General features: G+C 38.8%; 1 protein-coding gene across 1 annotated transcript; it reads right to left on the reverse strand.

Annotated features, from left to right (window-relative positions):
* Window positions 1–27,367, reverse strand: LOC102918066 (solute carrier family 22 member 19). The gene is made up of 10 exons (XM_006980759.4): window positions 26,791–27,367; window positions 25,617–25,720; window positions 15,819–15,973; window positions 15,549–15,717; window positions 13,756–13,879; window positions 6,396–6,511; window positions 5,426–5,640; window positions 2,375–2,483; window positions 1,228–1,431; window positions 1–285 (listed from the first exon to the last, which is right to left on the reverse strand). The coding sequence occupies exons 1-10, from the start codon at window positions 27,190–27,192 to the stop codon at window positions 228–230; spliced, it is 1,656 nt and encodes a 551-aa protein (XP_006980821.2). The 5' UTR covers window positions 27,193–27,367; the 3' UTR covers window positions 1–227.

The following is a 27,367-nucleotide window of genomic DNA, read 5'->3' on the forward strand; positions in this document are numbered from 1 at the left end:
AGATTTCTTCAATATATTATGATTTTCTTCAAATTTCTTGCTGTGATTTATTATAGTTATTTTATATATGGATAACTGGTATAGTAATTTTAATTTAACTCACTATTTTAACATAGGGTTTATATGGAAAAATTTTGCTAACAGTTAAGAACAATCCTAGAGTACTGTATTGTGATGATATTTTTCTTCATTTTTTTCCTTGATCAGAGGTCAGTTGTTAGAATTCTTTAAAGTGGTGTCACTTTGGCAACAGCATCCTTCTTTGCCTCTCTTGAGCTTTTCCTCCTGGAACAAATACAGCAAACAACATAAACAAAAACAAAATGGGAAAAGACACAGAGAAGAGGGATATCCTTGTGTTCTTTAGAGCGACTTCGTCCTTTACCCATCAGCTTTGGGAAAAGCCACGGTTCTTCTCAAAAGATTGGAATAAAACTTGTGAATAAAAGACTGAATTCCCTGGGAAGCTCTGTGAGGTAACTCTGATTCCTCCCACCTTGGTTATCTCTGCATTCTTAAATGGGTTTTGGGAGAAAGCATGGGAAGCATGTTTCAAAGCAAGTTTTAAAATCCTTCCCTTTTCTTTTTGTGATCATTTTATTGACTATTCCATTCTTCCCTGACATGAGCTTTTTATTCCTAGTGGAACCAATACTGTCTCAGTCTCACAGCAAACACAAGAGTCCTTCCCTCAGATACACTGTCATGGGTGCCAGGTTCTTCAGTCTTGTATATAGTCTCTAAGTTAGGTAGTGACTGTCACATCCCAAGTGTGTAGAGACTGTTAACTTTAGAAAGCTTACCAGCCCTCACTGGTCTGAGGGATGAAATGCTATTTATATTTGTGTGTGACTGTGAAGTATCTTCAAAGATATGTGCTTCATGATGGGGCCAAGAAGACAGAAGGTACATGAACTTGTCAGGATATGTGTTTCAAATTGGGTCAGAGTAAAACAGAGGACACATGAACTTGTACTATTTACCATAAAATCTTCTAGCACCACCTGGTCAGAGCTGATTCTCGTGATGTAGAGTTTCAAAATACATTTGAAACCCCTATATAAAGGGACGTACAAAATGTCTCAATGCCAATGCCAATGACCATATGTGAAAATGCCTAGTTGTCAGCTTGCCAGGGAGAAACTCACTCTGAATTCCCACTCACCTTCCTCATCACAGACCACTGGCACACAAGTACCCTAAGGGAAAGGTAGAGGTGTTACTCACTCATTTTCCACATCTTGGATGGAGTCAGGCAGAGGCTGATTCTTGGTCTCAGGAAGGAGAAGGGCAACAAGGCCACCAATGATGGGGAGGACCCCATAGATGATCCAGGGCAAGGAAGCAGAGTACATGGTGAGGATCATAAAGAGGGGAGCCAGGGCTGCTCCAGCACTGCCAGCAATTCCAATGACTCCTAAAGCAGTTGCCCTTGGAGCATAAAGTATAAATCAGAAGTAATCTAGCAAATTCACACACAGAATTTATGACTTCATCTCTCACATTAACTACAATTCAATGAGCAGTGTAATTGACTTAAGGATGCTGGTAACTTTCAAATTTCTGTTTTGTTTGGTGTTATCTTTTTGTCAAGGTCAGAGTGTTAAGACACTTGTGTATCACTTACAATATAACATGCTATGGAGCATAAATACTACATGTGTTCTGTCATATGTGTAAGCTACTCTTTAGTTTTCATGTATGTGTACATATGGGTGGAGATCTGGGTATAGACTATGAAACTAGAAATAAATGATCATAAGTGGCCAGGAGGAGGTCTTAAGTGGAGAGAAGGATTTTTATATAGTATGTCTGTGACATGAAAGGAAAGGGGGTTACTGAGGATCGGACTGGGAGTGCAAGTGGGCATGGAGCAACAGGGGAGTTAGATAGATAAAATGATAGTATCTGAAAATGTTATATTGGAACCCAAATTTTCTATGCTAGTTTAAAGACATGCAGCTAATAAAAAAAAGACATGAGTATAGGAGGTAGAAGTGTGGAAGAAGGAGTTAGCAAGAGTGGGCAGAGAGAGGAGATTGAAGACTATGGGAAGTGAATGTCTTCATACCTGCATGAAATCATAAAAAATTAAAACACACACAATGAAAGAGCAATCCAAAATAAAACATTAAAAAAGTTGTGTGTCTCTTGGTAGCTGCATTCTTCTAGGTGATTTCAAATTGTATGGGAGATGCTGGTTAAGGTATGTTGGACTTGAATCTATCTGACCAAATGTAAACTTTCAGGACACTGTGGCCATTCCTGTTATCACAATTGGTTGCTAAAGTTACCCAGCAGTTTTTCTTTGTTCTTGTCCTTTCAGGAACAGTGAATGAACTGAGAAAACCATCTGCTCTGACCTGAGTCTTACCTGATTACGGTGGGGACTAGCTCATTTGCATGCACAAGAGTGCTCGTTATAGAGGCAGAAGAAATTGCTCCCCCCAGTGTTGTCAAAATTGTTCGCAGGGTCTGCATTTCTAGAGAGGAAGACAGGTGACAGTCAGGTGGGACAGACACATGAATCTGAGTGTAGAACTTTTCAGCTCCCCAACAAAAATGGAATATAATTTTGTTGGAAATTTGTATAGATCTAAAATTTAGTAGATGGAGACTGCAGAGACGTGTAAATTTTCAATGGCTACAAGCTGCGAAAGGTGACTTATTTGCATATATTGGTTTACAATGAAGAAAAGCTTCTGAAAAAAGTGGATGCAGTGTCTCATATTTGCTTAAGGAGTGGAGAGCATGTAGCTGCGGAAGGAAATCACATTCACCTTTTCTCTCTAGGGCCTCAGCAATCATTCAGACAGAATGTAGGGCTGTCATGAAGAAAATTATGGAGGACTGTCAACTCATTCAGATACACACAGTATTTAAAACCCACGGCCTGTGTGCAATTACAGAAGAGGGGAGGGACAGAAGGCCTACAGTGGTGGGCAAGCTGGGGTCTGGCTTGATTTGGACTAGTGCCTGAGGACTCAAGGATAAGGACTCTTGCTAGGAAACCTGTCAAAATTGTAATGTGGAACCAAAATAAGACCAAAATGCTTTCACCCCAAAACTAAAGGCCTAAGACTGCTCCTTTTAGCTACAGGCCAGAAGTTACTGAAACCAGTCAGTTCAGATTCCAGAAACCAGGAAGTGTAAAAGTACAGAGTCACAAGGTAGTCAAGAGGTAATGGCTGCTGGACTATGGAATGTCCTCTCCCTGGCCCCCTAGGCAACTGCTTGACCATAGAATGTCCCAACCATAGTTTCCATAGTGACTGTGTAATCACCAGATGCCCCCATCTGGGGGCAGCCAATGAGAAATGGTGGCGGGCAACTACCTCCTTAGAAGGAAGATTGAATTGTGATTTCTGGAATTCCTAGACATAAGCCAATCAGAATTGTACCCATACTAGCACCCCTAAATGATGTAACCTTGTGATTTTTCCCTTTAAAAACTGGGCTTGCAGATAGGTGGGCACTTCTTCCAGCCTCCACTGCATTGGATCTGTTGGATGAAGTCCCTGCCTAGGCTTGTATTGCATTTGGATATCCCGAAATTAAACCTTGCTTTTGCATTCCGGCTTGCTCGTCCTTGGTGGTCTCTCTGGGAGTCGCGATCTGGGCACAACAGTAAAACCATTCACAGGGTCAATTTCCACTCAATTTAAAAAGTCTCACGAGGGTTTGATTCTTAGCATCCACATGGTTTCTCACAACTATCTGTATTCCAGTTTCCAATGGATCCAATGCCCTCTCTGGCATCTGTGTACACCAGGCACACATGTGGTGCACATACATGCTTGCAGGCAAAATACTCATACACACAAAATAAAATAACAAAATTTTTAAAAAAGGGGCCATGAAAGCTTTACAAAATGGAGTGTTTCTTGAGGCAAGGAAGAAAACTGACATCACTGCTGACATTCAAGAATCACCACTGCTATTTTGGGATTTTATGAAACATGCCAGAGTCCTGGGTTTCAGCAAAGCTTGGTGACCCCCTCAACTTCCTCCTGACATACACCTATTTAATTCAATGAAGTCAATTTCAATAGTCCTGTGGCTTAGTCCATTCCTCCTTTTTTGAACTTCAGTGCAAGTGATGTTTCTTTTCCTGAGACAACTCTCCAACCTAGGGTTGGACTCATGGTGATACAATGTGAGTTATGAGTAGATACATATATTCAGGAAATAAATTGTCATTGAAGCTAAAGTAATGAGAACCTGTGGGACAGAGAAGGAACAGTGTGTTTTGGTCAGAATTGTAAGTTCTTAATCTACATAATTGCTATGAAGTTTTGGAATTTCCCCAGGGACCTGCCCTGAGAAATTTCTCCCCAGAGTCCTGTGGAAGACACCATGGTCAGTGATGGGATAGTCTGAGGGAAAAGAACCTAAGTACACTGGGCTCTTTTGTCTGTTCACTTTATTTCTTTAAGACAAAATTCTATCTACATAGATTCAGTTCTGTTCTGACACTTGGTTCCTCTCTGTCCCTTCTTCTTCTGTCCTCTCATAGCCCTAGTAGTAACTAAGCTCTTATGCTTTTAACCTCATCCTCCTCTGCACCTCAGCCCTGCATTGTTCCTTTCTCTCCTCCTCTCTTGACCTGACTCAAATCCACCTACACTCCTTAAAAACTTATCCTCATTGCTTTTTCCTTGGGCCAACCCATTCACTACAGAAACTCTGCCTTGACCCTCTCTCCTCTGGCCATGTGACTCCATCTAGACCAGGAATTCTGCTCTATCTTTACTGTACCTGGTTATGCAAAACACCCTTTGTTCCTAGTCAAGTGCTCTGTAATGGCATTTGGCCAGTCTGGGAAAGGAAGTTCTGAGCTTCATTTTTTACAAGAAACAAAGCTATGCATCTGAATACCCACCTGTCTCCTAGATTCTGTAGGTGTGTTACCTAGTTGAGATCAGCTGTAAGTCTGAGAAGCTTATACTTTTTGCCTTTAAGGCCTACTAGTATATGAGCACACAAGAAAGTCATAGCAGAAGACAGGTGGTGTATTAAAAACTGAATAACACTAAATATTCCCTGATATATGTCTTCCCTTTAGAAATATGCCTTGACCTTTCTAGGTACAGCTTTTTATACACAACTGAATCTCTATAATATATTCTTGGGGCTTGCAGCAATGAAAATTATAATTCACCAATGACTGATTCATTGTTGACCTAAACACATTTGGGAATAAATGTAGCAGACACTTATTGCATGTAATAAAGACAACTATCTGAACCTAATTTTACTGAAATTTTGGCTGTTATTCTAATATATTAATAGAATAATGTGTTATAAATGCCTGGGCTGCTTACTGCAAATCCATAGGATGCTACTATCCCCAATTTCTTATCTGGCAAATCCTGAGAAAAAGGATGGCTGTATTTTCTCTGGTAATCATATGTCCTTTTCTTACCTTGAGGCAAAAATATGGTGGTCAAAATGGAGATTCCCAACAGACACATGAAAATCATTTGGGTTGTTCTGCGGCCAATGTGGTTAATTGAAAATTTTCCAAGAACATTGGCTGGGATGGACAGCATACCATAAAGACATTGCAGTAGGAACACATTACTGCTCAGGTATTGGAAGTGGGTAAGCAGTCCCAAAACAGATATCAATGACACAAATCTGTCAAGAAAAAAAGAGGAAAGTCACATCATATGGTTTGGAGTAGTTGCTCAACACATGATAATGTAATTACCTCAGGCAGTTCATTTTACTTGTTAAAATAATGAGGCATCTATTTTCTGGAAAATTTACAAGTGAGAGATAATTTTGTAATCATCAAAATATTCTATGATGAAGGAAGCATATCATCACTGTTAAAATTTTTTAAGGGGTTAGGAAATCTTGGAATACAAGCTGGGTCCATCCAGGGTTTTAGAGTTTTTCTTAAAGCTTGATCTGAATGAAAGTTATAACTTTATATCTGTATATACCCATTGATATGTATACCCTCATGTAGTTGATATTTGAAGTCTTATCTCCTTTGATATGGAAACAGACAAATGAGGAAGCTTATATTCCAAGTTTTTCCTTGCCTGAAGTTCTAAGCAGTAGTTTCTGGTACTGAACTTGTCAGAGTGATTGGATAAACACTCCTCACAGCACAGTTAACTCCGTGTTAGTATAATCTAAACCCTTGAATCCCCCCAGTATAGAAATTCCTCATAATTTCTCTATAAGTCTGTTAATAAGAAGATAAGTGTCTGCACTGTTATTTTGAGACAGGATTCAATATGTAGCCTTGGCTGGCCTTGAACTCTGTATAAACCAGGCTAGGTTCAAATTCATAGAGATCAGCCTAAATCTGCCTCCTGAGTATGGGATTAAAAGCAGGAATCACCACTGCACCATTTTCAGAGTATCTGTGTGAAGCCTACCTCACAAAGGACAGGAGACAGATGCGCTTACGTAGGTTGGGCGTTCGGAACACATCCAGTGGGGAATGCTTCGTCTGGGCCACCTCCAGTTCCTCTTTCATGGTGTTTCTCACAACCTTCAACAACATCAACCAACGGTTGTCACAAAATGACACACACTGTGAGTGTTCTGGTAACCGACAGAAGGCTAGATTAATAATTATTGTTTCTGTCTACTGAGCAATATACAGAAACCAAGAAAACAATGGCAGGCATAGAAGTGGTGAGAAATGTAAGCCCAGTAGTGAAAGGAAACTCAGGCATTTCTACAGTGAGGACATGTTAAACAGGATACTATAGTTGTATGTAGATTATTGAAAGGCAGATAAAGGTTAGAAATCCAGATTAGAAAGGAAAAAAGTGAAGAGTTATTTAGAATATGGTCCCCCATTCCACACACAGAAGATGTATTTGTATAAATTGACATCTGAGCCTGATGCTTCACTGATATTTAAAAAACATTTTTAAAATAAAAATGTAATTACATAATTTTCATCCTTTCTTTTCTTCCATCCATCTACCCTATGCCACCCACCCTGCTTTCTCTCAAATATATGGCCTCTATTTATTTAATTACTGTACACACACACACACACACACACACACACACACACACACACCCCTAAATAAAGGGATGATCACTTGGCATTAGATAACCATTTGGGCCTCTTCCTCATGGGATCTCTTTTGCTCCCAGCCTTTCTTAATTGCTGCAATTCTTTGTCTATGGTTGGGGCTCCATAGAGTTTCCCCTTTCCATTGGTGGAAAGGTTGTAAGAACAAGAGAAACAGAAAACTTTCTGTGAGATTTTTGTCTTCTAGATATGTTAGAGAAACTACATTCATGAAGTTCCATCAACATGGCTGCTTCAACAAAATATGAACAAAAGTAACACCAATATACATGCTAACACAGAAGGGGAAATTCTACTGATTTTTTAATGATTGAAAAAGATAGTCTTAGGCTGTGTACTGTGGTGTACTTCTTTAACCATAGCTCTTGGGAGGCAGAGGCAGTAGGGTAACATAGTTACTCCACACTCCCATACCCCCTCAAAAGAAAAAAAAAACAGTCTCAGGAGGATTAATTCTTTACAGAGAGTATTTATTTTCATTTGGGGTTCATTCTATTTTGAAGCACATCATGGCATGCTATACCTCCACAAGTAGCACGTCTAGAATGAAGTTGGAGGATGATATTACATTAAGTTGTTTGTTGGAGGGACATGGAAGAGTGTTGACACAGGGTAAGGAAATGTTAGAATGCTAAAAACAGAGCTCAATGGATGATTCTCGTGGGAGTTCAGATTAGAATTCTGGTAAAAACATGAATAGTGAAGGGTCATGAGATTTCATGAGATTCCACTGAATATGGTGAATTCTTCTGTTCCTGTTGAGATGTGGGTCTGGCCTACTCCATCCGTACATTTCTAGAATATCATTCTGTGTGGTCCTTTGGTTCTAGTGAATCCCCCAACTCCCACACACAAGACTTTGTCTTGTGCAGCCTCACCTATAGTTATATTGCCACATAGTTCCTCTGAGCCCTGCGCATTCCCTGCACTGCCAAAGATAGGCTCAAATCCAGTAAGCAGTCCTACCTTAGCACCAGCTCTTCTGGGCCATCTTCAAATCATCAGCCCAACAACTCATTTTGAGATTTAAGCTAAAATATCATCCCAAATCAAAAGGACCTAACAGACATCTGCAGAGCCTTTCACTTAATCACGATTGAATATCTATTCTTCATAACAGCTCTTGGAATCTTGTCCAAAATAGGCTACATGTTAGAGTCCAAAGCAAGCTGCAACAAACATAGTAACATTGAAATAATGCCCTGTATACTATCAGACTGCAGTGTAATGAAGCTAGTTATCAGTAGCAAATACAATACACAAAACCAATATACCATGAAACTATAGAATCTAAAAAAGCAGATGAAATTGTAGATACATATGGCTTACCAAAATTAAAGGAAGTTAAAATGAACAACTTAAACAGATATATAAACTGCCAAGAGTCACTTGAATTCACTGTAGAATTCCCAACATTCAAAGAAAAACTAACACCAACATCATTCAAATTATTCCACAAAATAAAAGAGAAAGGAAGGCTTACTATCTTTTTATTGAATCAGTATGACCCTGATGCCAAAACATTCCCCAAAAAACAAAAAGTTTTTAATTCTGGCCAACAGTTGGCCAGAGATTCTAGTTGGCTTCAGAGATTCAGGGATGTTCCAACATAGGTAAATTAATAAATGTAATTCCGTAAATGGAATCAAGACAGAAATTACAAAATTATCTTAATAGATGCAGAAAAAAATCAGCAAAACCCAATATCCCTTCAGGATGGAAGTCCTGGAGAGGCTAGGAATGGATGGGCCATATCTCAATATAGTAATGGCTACATGTTACAAACCTTTAGATGACTGTTGGTTTCCTTCCTGTCATTATGATAAATACCCTGACAACTCAAGAAAGAAAGGTTTATTTTAGATTACAGTTCCAGGAAATCAGAGACCGTCATGGTAAGGAAGACATATATAAGTCAAGGAAGACATAGAGGCATGAGCAGGCAACTGGGTGAGCACACTGCACCTGCACACAGGAAGCCAAGAGAGATCAGCAAGTGGGACCAATCTATAAAATCTTAAAGCCCACCACCAGTGGCTTACTTCCCTCAGTAAAGCTGAACCAAATGTTTCATGAATATTGCCACCAGCTGGAGATCAAGTATTCAAACACATGAACCTATATGGACATTTTCTATTGAAACCACAAAATGCCCCTTACCTCCGTAACCTCATGACCAGCTCACAATGCAAAGTGTACTTATTACAACTTCAAAAATCTCCACAGTCTTTAACAATCCCAACTTTAAAATTTCTTCTGGGACTCAAGGGAATCTCTTAACTCCCTACAGAAACAAAAACATTACACACCAGCACAATACCACATGGTATACATTTCCATTCCAAAAGATAAGAATGAAGGCATAGTGAGGTAATCATTGACCAAAGCAAGACCAAAACCTATCAGGAAAACATCAGATCCTATAGCTCCATGCCCAATGTCTGGGACTTTAGTTTTAAATGGGTTAGATGATACCATATCTCTAACTATATATTGTTTATCACACATAACTTCTATTTAAGTTAGTTGCACTTAGTGCGTACATGGCATTCCGGTTCAGATACAATATCTTTGCATCTCCATTCCATTTAGTTTCCCCTTTACAATTCATGCAATAGGCCTGTCAAAGTCACATTGCAGTGACTCCAACTCTGCCAATATCTGGCTTCTTCCGATATCTACAACTGTGGAACAAAACTCCATGAACTCTTCTATCTTGCACACTTAATATCTGCAAAACCATCACTCTGTGGGTCACACTGCCAAGTAGTGTTACCAGCTAAGGATGAAGCCTGGCCTTCTGGGACCACAGCTGTAGCTGCTTCCATATGTTCATCCTGGGGAAATAGTTTACAAGGCAGTTGCTTTTGAGGAACAGGGAATCCTATCAATGTGTCATCAGTTCAAGCTTTGCATTTTTAAATAAGCTTGCATTTTCACAAGTGGAAGTCTATGATATGTAGGTCTTGCCCCCAGGGTATGTTATCCACTGTTTCAGATACAAGAGGTTTTTAACAATTTCAGCTTCTTTTTTTAGAGCATGCATAGGTGGCAAAGTAAGTTTCTTGATTTCTTTGCTTAACAAACTGCTCAACCTTTCTTTTTTTTTTTTTTCCACTGCAGACCTGTATAATTCAGTAAAGACTAGCCATACAATAGTCTGGAATGGTCTCCTGTTTTACACTTTCCCCCATCAAACACACTCATTCATTATCTTTAAGTTTCACTTAATGTAAATTCTCAAGATATGGACAGAACGGAGGCAGAGTCTTGGTAAAATTAATCACATGAGTGACACTTATCCTCTTTTGGATACAGTCATTGTTCACTTCTGAACCCTCATGAGTTTGAGTCCACTGTCCCTGTGTCTTTCAGTATTCTTGTTTTCCCAAGTCCTACCACGATGTCCTGGTACTATTTTCTGTGTTGTTTACTTGTCCTGTTGCTGTGATAAGATAATTTGACAAAAGAAACATAAGAAAATAAGGGTTGGCCGGGCGGTGGTGGCGCACGCCTTTAATCCCAGCACTTGGGAGGCAGAGCCAGGCGGATCTCTGTGAGTTCGAGGCCAGCCTGGGCTACCAAGTGAGTTCCAGGAAAGGCGCAAAGCTACACAGAGAAACCCTGTCTCGAAAAACCAAAAAAAAAAAAAAAAAAAGAAAATAAGGGTTTATCTTGACTCATGGCTTGAGGGTTTATTCTTTTATGATGGGAAAATCATGGCAGCAGGAAATTGAGGAAGCATCTGACCATATTGCACTTGCATGTGAGAAGCAGAAAGTAATGAATGTTTATGCTTGGCTAGATTTCTTCGTTTTATGTAATTGGGGACCCAAGCTCAAGGAAATTTTGCTGTCAGTTTTTGGATGTTCTCCTACTTCAGTTAACCTAATCATGATAATTCCAAGCTCAATTATTCCAAGAGGCTAACCTAATCAAAATTGTCAAACACAGGTGGGTATGTTTGGGAATGTATCTCCTAGGACATTCTAGATAGTTTCAAGTTTACAATCAATAGTAACTACCACACAACTTCATTTAAATTTCCCAACAGAACCAATGCTAAGGACCTATTACTAAGTATACTACATGCTTTGGTTGCAGGACATAGAGAAATCAGCTAGAACTGATTTGCAAACTTCCTCCCTGCAGGCTGACTTTCATAGTTCTAGAAGGTGCTATGTATGCTGGAGAATTGTCATCATAATTTTACTCAGCTGTAGACATTTGTGCTGCATGACTGATCATTGCTTGGCAAGTTGTATTCACGGTGTATCTGATATCACTGTTATGGTGGTAACCAGTATTTGAGGCCTGTTCACAGGCGGGAATTTACATTGATGCTTTAAACTCCATCAAAAGCCCATGACTATGGATGTCACAGACCTTATTGGGAAAACTACTGTAGTTATTTTGCTAAATAGAGATGGTTTCTAATTGAATTGCTTCTAAATTTTTATTTTTAATTTCTATAGATCAATGCTTTGGTCAGAGAAGCTTCTTTTTCCATAATTGGTGTCAGTTACTGCTGGGTCATAACTGGTCAAATGCTGAGAATTCAGCCATAAATGGGATATCTATATCACTCTTTCCAAAGTTCAGGGAACATTGTAAAAGTGGGGAAAGAGAGAAGGTAAAAGGCAGTGGAAAGTGTAGAGTAATGTATAGTATCGTTTTCTTGTCTTGTCATGGCCCATGAGTTTTAAACTGCAAGAGAGTGAGCCCCATCAATTTCCATTATGGAGAGTAGAGGAATTCTTGAAGCCCTGCCTCTCCTTGAATATTTATAGGTAGTTAGCTATTGCTAATTAGGAAAGGCTCATAAATCCCTCCTGAGGATGTATAGGGAGTTCATCTGTTAATGGTTGCTGCAAGGAGAGACATTTTCTTCAGTGATGTAGCCATGTCTTGAGTTGCCCAAGCATTGTAATTAAATCTTCACAATTCACAGTGATTTTGTAAGAAACTTTAATTAAAATTACTTGGAGAGAGAGAGAGAGAGAGAGAGAGAGAGAGAGAGAGAGAGAGAGAGAGAGAGAGAGAGAGATATTGAAGTGGAAGCAGGACTAATTGGGAAGGGGAAGGAATAAGCAGAAGTGTGAGGGTAAGCAAATAGAGTTGGCATGATGTAAAATGATAAAAATATACTATGTACATGTATGAAGCAGTCAAAATGAAAACCAATACAACATATAACCAATATATTCTAATAAAAAGTAAAAAAAATGAAATCTCATGGAGATGGTTCTTGTGGTGATATTTTGTCCCCCAATATATTGTGCACCCTAATAAACTTATTTGGGGTCAGAGAACAGAACAGTCATTAGATAGACATAAAGGGTCAGAAAATGGTCTTGCCTTTAATCCTATCACTTAGGAAGCAGAAATCCTTCTAGATCCCTGAGTTCAAGGCCACACTGGAAACAGCTAGGCAAGGTGACACACACCTTTAATCCCAGCATTTGAGATCTCATGTCTTGTATGGGAAGGACACACACCTTTAATACCAGGAACTGATGGCAGGAATCAAAGGTATATAAGGTATGAGGACCAGGTGCTAGAGGCTTTTAAGCTTTTAGGCTTTTAGCAGCAGTTCAGCTGAGATACATTTGGATGAGGACTCAGAAGCTTTCAGTTTGAGGAAACAGAGTCGGCTGAGAAGTTGGCGAGATGAGGTTAGTTATAGCTTGTTCTGCTTCTCTGATCTTTCAGAATTCTCCCCAATACCTGCCTCTGAGTGTTTTCTATTAATAAGACTATTTAAGATTTATGTTTAAGGTTCTGAAAATTGAATTTATCCAGTTTGCTTTTTATTGCTGTGATAAACACAGTGCCAAAAGCAACTTGGGAAGGATGTTTATTTCCTCTTTTAGCCTATAGTGTACCATGAAGGGAAGTCAGGGTGGGAACTCGAGGCAGGAACTTGAAAAAGAAAAGGCCATGAGGAATGTTGCTTACTTGCTTGCTCTCTTTGGTTCTCTCAGCTTGCTTTCTTATATAACACAGAACTGCCTACTCAGGAGTGACAACCACCTACAAAGGGCCAGGCACTCCCACATCAAACAAGAGAAGGCCCTATAGGTTTGCCTATAGGCCAATCTAATGGTGGCATTTTCTCACTTCCAAGTCCCTCGTCCCAGATGACTTTAGCTTGTGTTAACAAAAAAGTGACACACACAGAATTCAAGAAATAAAACGAGAAAAAAAAACAGAAGTGATTTTTAATTTTTCCTTTTTTTTTTTTTTTTTTTTTTTTTTGGTTTTTCGAGACAGGGTTTCTCTGTGTAGCTTTGCGCCTTTCCTGGGACTCACTTGGTAGCCCAGGCTGGCCTCGAACTCACAGAGATCCACCTGGCTCTGCCTCCCGAGTGCTGGGATTAAAGGCGTGCGCCACCACCGCCCGGCAATTTTTCCTTTTTTTAAGATAGGATTTCTCTGCATAGCCCTGACCATCCTGGAACTCTCTCTGTAGACTAGGCTGGCCTCAAACACAGAGATTCTCCTGCCTCTGCCTCCCAAGTGCTGGGATTGAAGGCGTGTGCCACTGTCACTGTGATTTTAATTCTTTTTGAATGAAACATCCTTATGAAGTCTTTTTAGTGACCACACATTGTGTCTCATGCACTAACTCATGTATATGTCAAACTTGTGTTTTCTTTGTGTCATAACAAGTCCATTATACTCACCTCCATGGTTAGGATATCTCCAGAACTCTTCATTCCATTCTTGCATGCAGCTTTTCTAAGTTCCTTTAAGCCCTTTTGGAGTTTGTTGGTCACGATCAGCCACCTAGCTGATTCTGACAGCCACCTGCTCAAGATGTTGGATGTGAGATAATTCTCCAGCAGTCATTTTTAAACTACTTTATCCTTGAACCATTATATTCTTTAATTTAATACCCACCACTCATTCAGTTATATTAATAAATATAATCTTACACTGTCTAGACCTTCACAAGGACAATGGTAAATGACTCATGCATACATTATACCCATACTTTCCAGAATGCAGACCTGGAATTATGTTGGTCTGCTCATTCTTACCCAAATATGCATTTACATGGAGTTCCCAGAATGACAACATGAAGGATACTTGTATAGACATTTTCTAAATTTGCTGTTAAGGTAAACATGGGAATAAATGTTTACTTTGTTCTTTTCCTAAAAAAGAGCCACTGAATAAATTTGTTCACTAATTCCGTCATTCAAAGTGCAGTCCTACTCCTAGCAACTAATGCTTTTTGGCCACAAAAGCAAGTTAACTCTACCTCTCTACCTTCATTTCTAATCCGTAAAATGGGGACAGTAGCATCAAATTCTTTCCTGTTTGTTTTTCTTTAGACAAGGTTTCTTGGTGTATCCTTGGCTGTTCTGGAACTCACTTTGTAGACCAGGCTGGCCTCAAACTCAAAGAGATCCACTTGCCTCTGCCTGCCAAGTGCTGGGATAAAAGGCATGTGCCACCACCACTGCCTGGCTAGAGCATTATCATAGTTTTGTTGGCTGTGCTATGAAGATAAAGCGATATGGAAGAGCCTGACAGAGGGTCCTCCCTCTTTTCTGTATGGACTCATCTCACTATATTTATCTATAAACATTTTGTGGTCTTTCCTGACCAAATCTGCCTCCTCTGTTGATGGCATCATAGCACTTCTTAATTCTTTTTTAAATGGAAAGCAAGAGAATCCAAAGAGCCAGTGAGAGAAATGGGCCATTCTGCCTACAGCTTTAAACTGAGGACATGATTTTCCTTCATTGAACAGTTGCAAAGATAAACTTAACTTTATATGCCTTTTATTAATATCAGTGTTACCACAATTTTTGAAAGAATTTTTTGTTTGCAAAACTACTCATAGAAATATAAACCACAACAGAAGAAATATGATCTTTAAATGTTTATTCTGTTACTGTCTGGATAATTTAAACTTAGTAGCAGGGACAGATAGAAAGGCCAAGAACTTTCTGGTAAGAATTCATTGCTAATTTCTGCTTTTGGTTTTTTTTCTCTAGAAAATAAAATAAATTTGAGCATGGTAAAATTTGAACATCAATCAATTATTATACTTTTTTTTACTGTAAATATACTACATCATTACTTTGGATATAGTTACACTGAAAGTATCTATATTTTTAAGTAATATGAATACACTGAAATCTCATGTACTTTACCAGCTATTAAACAAAATATAGAAATAACAGTTTTCAAATAAAGAATGAGTACTTGTCAGAAAATGTGGGTCTTTTACTATGCATATGTATGATTATGATTTTATAAAAGTACTTCGTGCTCATCTTAAATTCAAGTGAATTCAGCATCCTCAGTTTTGTCTGACAGAGTTGCTTGTCCTCATGTCACATAAGGACAAAGTGAAGTGCTCATGGTCTTGTGTAGACCAAGCACAAATGACTTTCCTATGTCCTGATTCCATGTGTATTGTCATCCCTGGATTATACAGCAGAGGAGGAAAGAAATCTCATACCTTGTGGGAATAAGGAAGAAGAACAGTGGTGCAGACATTGCCAACTGGAGATGGTGCCAGTTTCGAATTGCAAAAGCCAGACCTCCCAATATTACCTGTCCAATTCCCCCAGCACAAAATGCCAGTGCCATTATCAAAGCTTGAAATTCAGGGCTTGTCCATTCTAATACTGAAAGAAAAGAAAATGATGTCTGACTTCTAAGAAAGCTGGACAGGGCATCCATGTCAAACCCAAGGCTTGGACAGTGTCCATCACAAGCTTTGACTTACTGAGCAACACACTGTTTGTCCTCATGGATGAGGAAGAAATTCCTGCGAGAAAGCGAAACGAGCAGTAGACGAGGAAGGTGGGAGCAAAGGCCGCACCGGTTTCACTGATGGCCATTTGCAGTAAAGCACCTGTGAAAACGAACTTCCTCCCAAACCTGAGGAAAAGGAAGGAATTGATTACGGGAACAATGCGAGTTTGCACAAACAATGAAGACAGGAAGTGCTTTGAAATGATAAATCATCAAGAAATTTAAAAGGACAGACTTCCTCTACAGCCAAGAGTGCCTTTCCAACCTCTTTCTTTTTTAGATGGGGGTCTTACTATGTAGTCCTTGCAGGCCTGGAATTTACTATGACACCAAGGCTGGCTTCAAACTCTCAGAGATATGCCTGCCTCTGCCTTCTAAGTGCTGGGATTTAATGTGTGTGCCTCCATATCTGCTCTTCTTGATTTCTTTTCTTTTCTTTCTTTTTCCTCTTTTGGTTTTTCAAGACAGGGTTTCTCTGTGTTGCTCTGGCTGTCCTGGAACTCTCTCTGTAGACCAGGCTGGACTCAAACTCAAGAATCCACCTGCCTCTGCCGACTGAGTGCTGGGATTAAAAGCATGCACCACTACTGCCTGGCTCTTCTTCATTTCATATCACTAGTTTTCCATATGAGTTAAGCCATGTATGACAGACTACCAATCTGGAACTTTAACACAAGTATGTCATACTAAATTATGTACATAACATATCTACTAGCAATTTATTGAGTCACAGTGACAAAATGTCTGACAGGAAGCTACATAAGGGAAAGATTGATTTGGGCTCACAGCTTCTGAGTGTGCCATGTGCCACAGTGAGAAGCTACAGTGTCAGGAGCAGGTGACAGACTTCCTCCCTTGGAGTCTAAACCAATTAGAATTCACACAGAAACCAAAGTGGGTATCTCCTTCAACATCAACCTCAAGCAGCCCAATTCTGCCAGTCGATTCCCACATCCCAAAGTCTCATAACTTTCAAAGCATTCCCTCAGCTAGGGGACCAAATAATCAAATACATGAACCTGTGGTGTCAAAGACTTAAATTCAAAATAAAAATCTAAAATGAGAATGAATCACTTTTATACAATTGCTTATATACAATCTTTTGATTATTGATGTATAGACTCTATTGATTATTCCTGTGAAGGAAGGCCTTTGCATTCACTGTCTTAGATTTTACTTTGTTGGCTTTGAATATTGATATATTACATCAAACATATCATTATATCTTTCAAAAAGTCTGTTCCTTCCCCACTATCTCCTCAGTCTTATACTACCATAATGCATATTTTTGGTCAGCTTCCTGACGTTCCATAAGTCCACTGAATGCTAGTTACTTGTAAATCTATCTTTTGGCTTCTTAATTTTGACATTTTTAACATTTTCTCTTCTCTAATTCATTATTGTATTAGTGGCACATGCTACTAAATGTTTCCAGGGAAATTTTTGATTTATTGTATTTTTAAAATCCAGTTTTCTGTTTTGTTCTTTTATATGCTTTCTATTACTAATATTCCCATAGTCAAGTTTCCTAGTTGTCATTAATACTTTGTCTATGCTTGATTTCATCCTGCTGCATATACTTAAGATGTCTTTTAAAATATTTGTCTATTGAATCTCCCACAGAGACCATTCCTAGTATGTTTCATTTTGAATAGGCCATACTTCTTTTTTCTTGTCATATTTATGACTTTATTGTTCTTGTAAAAATTTGTATTTGATTGTTATAATATAGAAATTTGAAATTCATATTCTCACTTTTGCAAAGAATGTTCTTCATTTATTTTAGTTTTGAAGTATAATGCCCTGCAATTTTTATGACTTTACCAAACTGTTGCAAAGATAGTCTTTTGTCCTGTGTTGTCATAGAAGTCTTAAATTTCTTTATATCATACTGCTAAAGGTTTTATGCATGTTTCTTGGAATGCCAGGATAGTTCCTGTTTTTGGTGGTAGACAGACATTTGTCAGGATACTCCTTGAAGATGAAACTAATATTGCTCTAATATTAGAACTAGTTTGATGTATAAGCTTAACATCTCCATGTTGTTTGAGGAGGTGTGTCACCTCTAGTTATATGATAATGTTCTATATTCACACACATGTCTGCTAGATTAATTAAAATTAAAAAGATAGAGTAAATACAACTGTTGTGGGATGTTCTGTATGTTAAATGTGTTCCTCTGATTAGTTAATAAATAAAACACTGATTGGCCAGTAGCCAGGCAGGAAGTATAGGCAGGACAAGGAGAGAGGAGAATTCTGGGAAGTGGAAGGCTGAGGCAGAGAGATGCGGCCAGCCGCCACCATGAGAAGATGTTAAGATACCAGTAAGCCACGAGCCATGTGGCAAATTATAGATTAATAGAAATGGGTTAATTTAAGATATAAGAACAGCTAGGTAGAAGCCTGCCACAGCCATACAGTTTGTAAGCAATATAAGTCTCTGTGTGTTTACTTGGTTGGGTCTGAGAGGTTGTGGGACTGGCAGGTGAGAGAGATTTGTCCTGACTGTGGGCCAGGCAGGAAAACTCTGGCTACATATAACCATATTAGAAAAATACCCAATGTGAAAAGGCTAAAAACATCAATGAAAAAATAGAGATAATGACAGTGAATTAAAGATAAAGACCTAGATGTGAATTAGTTCTTTCAATAGATAAAATAATGTTGTCAACATAGTCTATGCAAGAAAGAGGTGTTTGAAGAGGCAATATTAATATTGGACAGAAATGCATTATAGAACTCTTTTTCAAGTGCAGTGGTATCCACCTGTAACTCCATAATGTGGTAAATTGAGGCACCAGGATCATGATTTGAATGGTATTCTAGCACATAAATTTTTCAAGGCCAGTTTGGACCACACAGTAAGACATTAGCAGGAGTTCTGTTTGCAGAAGTCTTGTTTCTTATGCTGCCAAGGTATAGGAATTCATACTAGTTCAGGCAGAACAATCAGCCCTAGTTTATTTTTAATCAGGAGAGTGAGCAAGAGCACAAAGTCCACTCCAGAGTAGACAGTCAAATGAGCCAAGTGACAACAATGAAGTTTTCCTCTAATATCTGACTTTGTAAGTCTGTGTCTATTAGATGTCTTCCCCTTGTTACTTCCTGGAATGGTCTGGGGCATTCTCCTCCTTAGAAGAGGAGGAGGATTCTTAGAAGCTGGTTTTAATCCACAATTCAGACTGTTGAAATTAGATACAATAATTGCATGAATATTTATGAAGTTAGGAGTGCCCATGACTTTGAGAAATTTACTAGGGTAAAGGTGCTTTGGTCATGCCTCTCAGAGAGGGTCTCTGTGGGGGCCAGGAGAGCCTGTTGGGACCAGCTTTATTTTTCACAGAGTTCCTTTTGTCTATGTAATTTTCCATCTCATGCCAGCTGCTTGCCTTTTTGATTTATATTGCCCTGTTTTCCCAAACTTTCTGTTTCAACCTCAACATCTATTTCAACCCTTGTTGTGGGATATTAATTTAAGATGTGTTACATTCATTTATGCTGGGGAATATTTGTTTAATGATGCAAAAATGTGTTGCTTTCTTTTATGTTGCATTTGTTCAACTCTCTGAATCTGTGTTACCTTGCCTGCTTAAAATACCTGATTGGTTTAATAAAGAGCTGAACACCCAATAGCTAGGCAGGAGGATAGGCAGGGCTGACAGAGAGAATAAACAGAAGGAAAGAATGAGAAGAAGGAGGAGCAATAAAAGGAGGAGAGAAGATACCGGGGTCCAGCCACCCAGCCACAAAGCCAGACATGAAATGAGAAGGAAAAAATATATACAGAAATAGAGAAATGTAAAAGCCCAGAAGCAAAAGGTAGATGTGATAATTTAAGTTAAGAAAAGCTGGCTAGAAATAAGCCAAGCTAAGGCTGGACATGCATACGTAAGAATAAGTCTCCATGTAATTATTTGGAAGCTGGGTGTTGGGCCCTCAAAGAGCATAGAAAAAAAAGAAAACCAACAACAAACCATAATAATCCTAAAGCTTGGCAGTTTGAGTCAAAAGAATTGTGATTTAAACACTACCTTGGGATACATGTAGAACTAACATAAGCTACATAGTCCTACATAATGAGACACAGTCGTCAAAAAGGAATAATAAATGTGGAAACTAATTAAGTAGGTAATACTTTAATGGGTGTTCATTGAAATATAGAGGAGCGTATACTAAAATGTTAATTTTATATTTACATACAGTATTTTCAACACACAGAAAATGAAAACACAAAAGTAAAGGAAGAAATAGGTCACAGAGAGACAAATTTTATCATCATTACTTCATAAATGAAAACAATAGGTAGAGAATGATCACAAGATTCAAGATTTAAGGATGGATCCCTCCCACCAATATGACCTGATTGGTATAGATACCATCCTATTCCCATGAATGGCAGAAGACACATTTGCTGTCATCTGAATGTGTTCCTCCAGGATTCACACATTTAAACTTTAGGGCCAGAACAACAGTGCTAAGAAACTGGATCTCTGAGACTTCATTAATTATGAAGGTGGTACCTTCATTCATTGGATTATGAAAGAGGAGCAAAGGAGCTGTATGCACTGTGTACTATGTGAGAGCCCCATGTTGACTTCTGCTGTGTGAAGATGTAGCCACTCACTTGGCAGACATGGGTTTCTATTTAAAAGACATGTTTTCAGGCACAGAATCCAAATTCATATACCACAAATTGTGATGACCATTGTTGTTAGATGAATTACTTTGCTTGGCTGGAAGTGTGATTTTTAGAATCTGCTTTGGGACAACTTAGCTTTTCCACCTACCTTCTCAGCCTTTCCTCCCAGCCCATCTCCATTCCTTTCTGTTGCACACCAACCCTCAGAATCACTGTCTACCAAGGACCCCACAGCCACCACACTTGCCTAGCATCCATAGAGGGTAACAGCAACCAAAGAACAGAACACCCACCCAACAAAAACAAGACCAAATATCTACACTAAGAAACACCTCAAATACTACAGTTCCAGATGCCTAGATCTCAGTGAAAAAGCACAAATATGAACTACCAAGACAATATGACTCCACCAGAACCCTATTACAGTAGATTCTGAAAAAAGCAATATAGCTGAAGCACAAGACAAAGACTTCAAAATAACAATTATGCATATATTCAAGGACCTTAAAGAGGATAATGAATAAATACCTTAATGAAGTCTGTAAAAACACAAAGGAACAGTTGAATGAAATAATGAAAACAGTATAAGATGTAAAAGGAGAATTTAACAAAGAAATAAAATCACTAAAGAAAACTCAAACATGGAAATTAAAAATTTAAGATGTCAAACAAAAACCTCAGAGGTAAGCCTCATCGACAGATTACAAAACATGGAAGAGAGAATCTCAGGTTGAAGGCAAGGTAGAAGAAATGGATGGCTCAGTCAAAGGAAATGTTAAATATAAAAATACCCAGGCAATCTGGGACAAATCAACTAGGGAATCTGGGACACCATGAAAAGGCCAAATCTATTAATAATAGGGGTAGAGGAAAGAGAGGAATCCCAAGTTGAAGACATAGAAAATGTTTTCAACAAAATTGTAGAAGAAAATGTCCCCAATTTAAAGAAGGAGGTACCTATTAAGATTTAAGAAGCATACAGAACACTAAATACATAGGACCAGAAAAGAAATTTCCCATGACACTTAGTCAAAACACTAAATGTACAGAATTAAGAAATGATATTAAAAGCTGTTAAGGTAAAAGACTGACATAGACAGCCAGGCCCATTAGAAAAACCCCTGACTTCTCAATGGAGACTAAAAGCCAGAGGGTCTGGATGGATTTCTAAAAACTCTTAGTAACCTCAGATACCCAGCCCAGACTACTATAATCAGCAATACTATCAATCACAATTGACAGAGAAAGAAAAACATACAACAATAAGACCAAATTCAATCAATTTCTACCTACTAATCCAGCTCTACAGAAGGTTCAAGAAGGGAAATTTCATTTTGAAGAGGTTGACCACACCCAAGAAATCACAAGGAATAAAGAAGTCTAGCGGGGGGAACTCTACAATGTAACAAAAAATAGGAATCAATAGACACTGCTCATTGATAACTCTTAATATTAGTGGTCTCAATTCCCACAATAAAAAGATACAGACTAACATATTGGATTAAAAAACAGGATGCATCTTTTTGCATCCCGAGAGAAACACATCTTATCACCAAGGACAAAAATCACCTCAGGGTAAAAGGATGGAAAAAGGTAATACAAGTAAATGGACCCAAGAAACAAGCAGGTGTAGAGATTTTAATATCTGATTAAATAGATTTCAAACCAAAACTAATCAGAAGAGATAGAGAAGGACATTACATTTTCACCAAAGAAAAAAATCCACCAAGAGGATATTTCAATTATAAACATTTATGCACCAAACACAAGGACACTCAAGTTCATAAAAGAAATTCTACTACAGTTAAAAACACATATTGACCCTCACACACTGATAGTAGGTGATCATAATAACCCAGTCTCACCAATACCCAGTGAATCCAAACAAAAACTAAATGGAGAAATGTTGTAGGAAAACCTATAATAAATCAAATGGATAGCTAAAGAACATATCACCCAAACAGGAACTTTACAGACTCATAGAAACTGAACCAGTCACTTCTGAATGAACAATGGGTCAAGACAGAAATCAGTAAGGGCTCTGACAGCACAGGCACTAAGAACAACAATTAATATATGGAACCTCATGAAACTAAAAATGTTTCTCTTCAGCAAAGGATAGCAGCCTACACAATCTAAAAGATTAAGAGGATTAATATCAAAATATGTAAAGAACTAAAAAAACTTGAGCAACAACAAACAGAAACCCAGTTAAAAATGAGGTACAGAACTAAGGAGAGAGTTATCAAGAGACAAAGCACATGTGGCTGAGACACAAAGAAATGTCCAACATCCTTAGCCATCAGGAAAATGCAAATCAAAATTATTTTGAAATTTCATCTTATACCATTCAGAATGGCCAAGATCAGCAATTCATGCTGGAGAGGATGTGGAGTAAGGAGAACACTCACCCATTGCTGGTGAGACCTCAAACTTGTACAGTCACAATAGAAATTAGTGTGGTAGTTCCTCAGGAAGCTGGGAACAGATTTACCTCAAGATCCAGCTATACTACTCTGGTACATATACCCAAAGGACTCTACATCCTACTACAGAGATACTTGCTCATCCATGTTCATTGCTGCTCTATTCAAAATAGCCAGAAATTGGAAATAGCCTAGATGCCCATCAACTGAAGAATAGATAAGGAAAATGTGGTACATTTACACAATGGAATATTATTTAGCTGTCAAGTAAAATGAAATTATAAAATTCCAAGTAGATGGATGGAGCTAAAAAAATCATCTTGAGTGAAGTAACCATGAGCAAAGAGACAAATAGTATATATGTTCTTTTGTATGTGTGCCTTAGTTAATGTTCTATTGCTGTGAAGAGATGTCATGACCACAGCAACTCTTACACAGGAAAACATTTAATTGGGGCTTGCTTACAAGTTCAGATGTTTAGTCTGTGGTGGAAAGGATGGCAGAACACAGGCAAACATTGTGCTCAAGAGATAGCTGAAAGTTTCACATCCAGATTGGAAGGCAACAGGAAGAGTGATAGACACTGGGCCCAGCTTGAGCATTTGAAACCTCAGAACTCACCTCCTACAACAAGACCACCCACACTCCACAAGGTAATACCTCCTTATAGTGCCACTCCCTGGTGACCAAGCATTCAAATCTATGATCCTATGGAGGCCATTCTTATTCAAACCACCATAATGTCCATGTTAGCTTTCAAGCCTTTTCATGTGTATGGAAATCTCAATAACCACAGAATATATAGTAAGAACTAGGGACGAAAAGAGGATCTCCTAAGGCAGGGAAAATAGAATATATTGTTATGGAGAGACAAAAGGAAAACTATAATAGGAGGATTAAATAGAGAAGGTGATGAGAGAGAAGGGTGAAGGAAGGAATATGGCAAAAGACAACTAACACTAAATGGCATTTGAAAATGCCTGTTACTGAAGGCTACACTTACATGTATCAGTGAACATGGAGAAGTCAAACTGGTGCCTAACTAGAAGGGTTACCCCTATGGTTTAGCATTCATGGGACTAGAAGGAGAAAGGCAATCATCAATAGCTCCCAGCTACAAATCCTGTAATCTGTGACAGTGATCTGTCTGCGAGAAACACTGTTGAAAGTGTGACACAAATGTTAAGGGACCAATGACTTCTGATTGGATTTAAGGCCCACCCCATGATCTGGAACCCATATCCGAGAATACTAAAGTGGCCAAGAACCCCAGACTAGGGAGGTCGTGGGAATAGGGAAACCTACTACTATTTTTCTGCTAAAGGAACACAATGTTAAAATGATGCCTACTGACATACTGTTAAACCCATAGGTCAGTGCCTTGCTCAGTTATCAATATAGAGACTACTTCTTGCAATAGATAGGAATTAATACAGAGACCCACAACTGGACAACGTGTAGAGAGTGAGAGATTTTGGAGCACTCAGTCCTAAGTGGGATTCCTACCCTCGGGTATCAGGGAACTATGTGGAAGAGGTGGAAAGACCGTGAGATGCAGAGGGGAGGGATGCCTCCAAGGAAACTGTCTTCCAGACACGAAAGGACTGATGCACATATGAACTCCCAGAGACTGTGGTAGCACACACACCGCATGCATAGACTCAAGCCAGACCAGGTCTCAGCACTGAGAAGGGCAAGTGGACACAGGCTCCCACCCCTAATCAAGAAGCTATCTGAAAGTTATACTCACTGGTGTAGGAAAAGAATGTTTTCACCAATGGAGTCTCATTGGGCATACTAGACACACTTCAGGGTAGGTACAGGCCCAGGAGTAACTGGCCAATAAAGAAAATAACTCAGTAGTATCTTTGTAGACTTTTTACCTCATTTTGCTTTGTTTGGGCAAATTTTTTTGGGGGGTCTCATTGGTCTTTTGCTTGTTTATTTTTAATTCCTTTTTGTGCTTTTTGGGTTTTGTTTGTGTATGTGTTTCTTGTTTTTTTTTTAAATTTTTGATTTCTTGTTTGTTTTAAAATGAGAGAGAGAGAAAACACAACCTGAAGTTGGATGGGTAGGGTGCATCTAGGAGGAATGGGGGGAGCAAACATGATAAAAATATATTGTATGAAAAAATTTTGTTTTCAATTAAAAAAAGAGAGAAATTGTTTTGGCAGAAGCAAAAATAAAATCAACAGGCATGGCTTCCCAGCCACACCCATTGTACCTTGCTCGTATGCCACAGGAATCAAAGGACATTCCACTGTCATGCTTGAGCAATTAAAGCATAGTTTCTATTCTCTTGTCACCATGGCTATTTAGGGCAATGTCTGTGAAGCCTGGAGTCTAGTGACCCAGACTAAGAGTGACAGTGGTGTTTTCCACTAAGTATTTCATTAAGATATTCAAATAGGTTTAATTCTATATGATGAAACATATTTGTCTCATTCCCATAGCTAACTCTTCTTATCTTTCTAAATCATGTTACTTCATTTCTTCTCTAAACCATATCTTGACACTTCTGTGTCCACACAATACGTGGACTTCTTAACACTTAACATTTTCATTTGTGTTCAGTGATCTCCAGGCTCAAAGGTACACATAGAAGAAATATAATCTGCAATAACTACTTCTTTATGAATGAACGACTCACAGATGAATAAAATACTGACATGTAGAGAGAGCTGTAAAGCATAGTCACTCACCTGTCTGATAAATGGCCACCTATGATATGTCCTATAAAAATGCCAATCATGAATATAAATTTAGCCACTGAATTCAGTGCCTGAGATCCACAAACCAGGTCCCACTGAAAGAGAAGACAACCAGCATGGCAGCATTTCAACATAATTTGTTCAAAATAATTCAACTTGAGATTCCAGTTATGTTGTACCAGTCCCATCTTCCTCTCCAGCTTCTATTTTCATCATCATCTGACTTCTACCATCCAGTTTCACCTTAAACAAATCCATTTTCAGGAATCTTCCTGTAACTCTGTAGGTTACATTAATGACTTGTAACTTGTGCTAAGAAGTTCTCAAATGGCGAGGCAATGGTGGGACACACCTTTAATTTTATCAGTTGGGAGGCAGAGGAAGGCAGATCTCTGAGTTTGAGGCCAGCTGGGTCTACAGGGTGAGTTCCAGGACCCTGGCTCAAAACACATTCCTTCCCCAAGAAGTTCTCCGATGTGACCATATCCACATGCAACATGAATCATGCCATGATTTGAGACCACTGGAGAATTTATTGGATCTTGTGTGTCATTGTACCATCTTCCCTGTGAATACCTCAGGGGTGGAGACTGGGCACTGACTTATTTATTTATTTATTTATTTATCTATCTATTTTTTTGCAATATTGGTGATGGATTGTAGGGCTTTTAACGTTTTGGAAGTGTGCTAGTCATTAGCCACATTCTAGTCATAAAAGAAGGTAACTTTTTTTTTAGGGTGCTTGTTTTAGAGTTTGAATTCTCGACCATACACGTACAACACATTCACTATAGCACTGGGCCACATTCCTAGCCAGCCACTGTAGTTTTGTGTAGCAATCCAGATATCTTATATTTGAAATTAAAGCTAAATGACACTGACTTGTCACAATGTTTATGAGGTTCCACATGAATTATTTGATTAAGCTGACTTGGCGCAAAAATTACTTCTTAAACAATGTTCATCGCTATAATGAAAAGATAAGGAGAATAAATCCTTAAAATTTTTATAACAATCACTAGATGCATTAAATAATGTGTCTCATAGTAAATAAAGAAATAATTACAATGGCTAAAAATAAAGGCTATTCTCAAAACATGTGCGCTCTTTAGGCTATCAGTAAAGTCCCATCATGAACTCTTGATGGGGAAAGGAATTGACTGACCTGGGTCACAGTGGTGGAGAGGAAGGTGCTTCTGTCATACACCCAACCATCCACACAGGGCTCTGTGTCTGGCTCTGTCACATTGGAGAAGGTGCCATTCAGATGAAGCAGATGCCACTGTGGTTGGACGAAGCGACGGCACTTGTCTGGCTTCAAGTTGGAGTCCAGTGGGATGGAGATCCTTAGGAGGTCATCTTGGCTCAGGGTTCCACTCTCATTGTCAGAGACAGTGACATTGTCAAGGATGTGGACCCAGCAGCGATGACCAGGGATGGCTGCTGTAAAGTTCTCCAAAAGAGTGTGAGGAAGCACCATGCCACTGCAGATCAGAAGGAAAGCCATCTGAAGGATCTGGAACTTCCCCAGGCTGCCAACATGAATAAGAAGGTCCTGAAAGGCCATTTAGGCTGAATAATCTCTATCTCCAATGGGAGGCAAAAATGATTATATCTAGGCTTCTAAAAGTTATTTTTCACAAAGACACACTAAAAGAATGTTGATCCTGAACTCTTCTTCATATGTCCCTCTTCTGAGTCAGGGTTAGGAAGAGAGCTCTTTGCTTGAGAGTCACCAAGAG

Source organism: Peromyscus maniculatus, chromosome 1 (genome assembly GCF_049852395.1).
Source record: "Peromyscus maniculatus bairdii isolate BWxNUB_F1_BW_parent chromosome 1, HU_Pman_BW_mat_3.1, whole genome shotgun sequence".
Classification (NCBI taxonomy): Eukaryota; Metazoa; Chordata; class Mammalia; order Rodentia; family Cricetidae; genus Peromyscus; species Peromyscus maniculatus.

Coding starts and splice junctions, on each gene's coding strand:
- LOC102918066 (XM_006980759.4), bottom strand. CDS start 27,192: ATGGCCTTTCAGGACCTTCTTATTCATGTTGGCAGCCTGGGGAAGTTC. Junction 2,484..5,425: donor CACCATATTTTTGCCTCAAG/GTAAGAAAAGGA, acceptor CTTCCTCTCTAG/AAATGCAGACCCTGCGAACA. Junction 1,432..2,374: donor CTAGTCCCCACCGTAATCAG/GTAAGACTCAGG, acceptor TTATGCTCCAAG/GGCAACTGCTTTAGGAGTCA.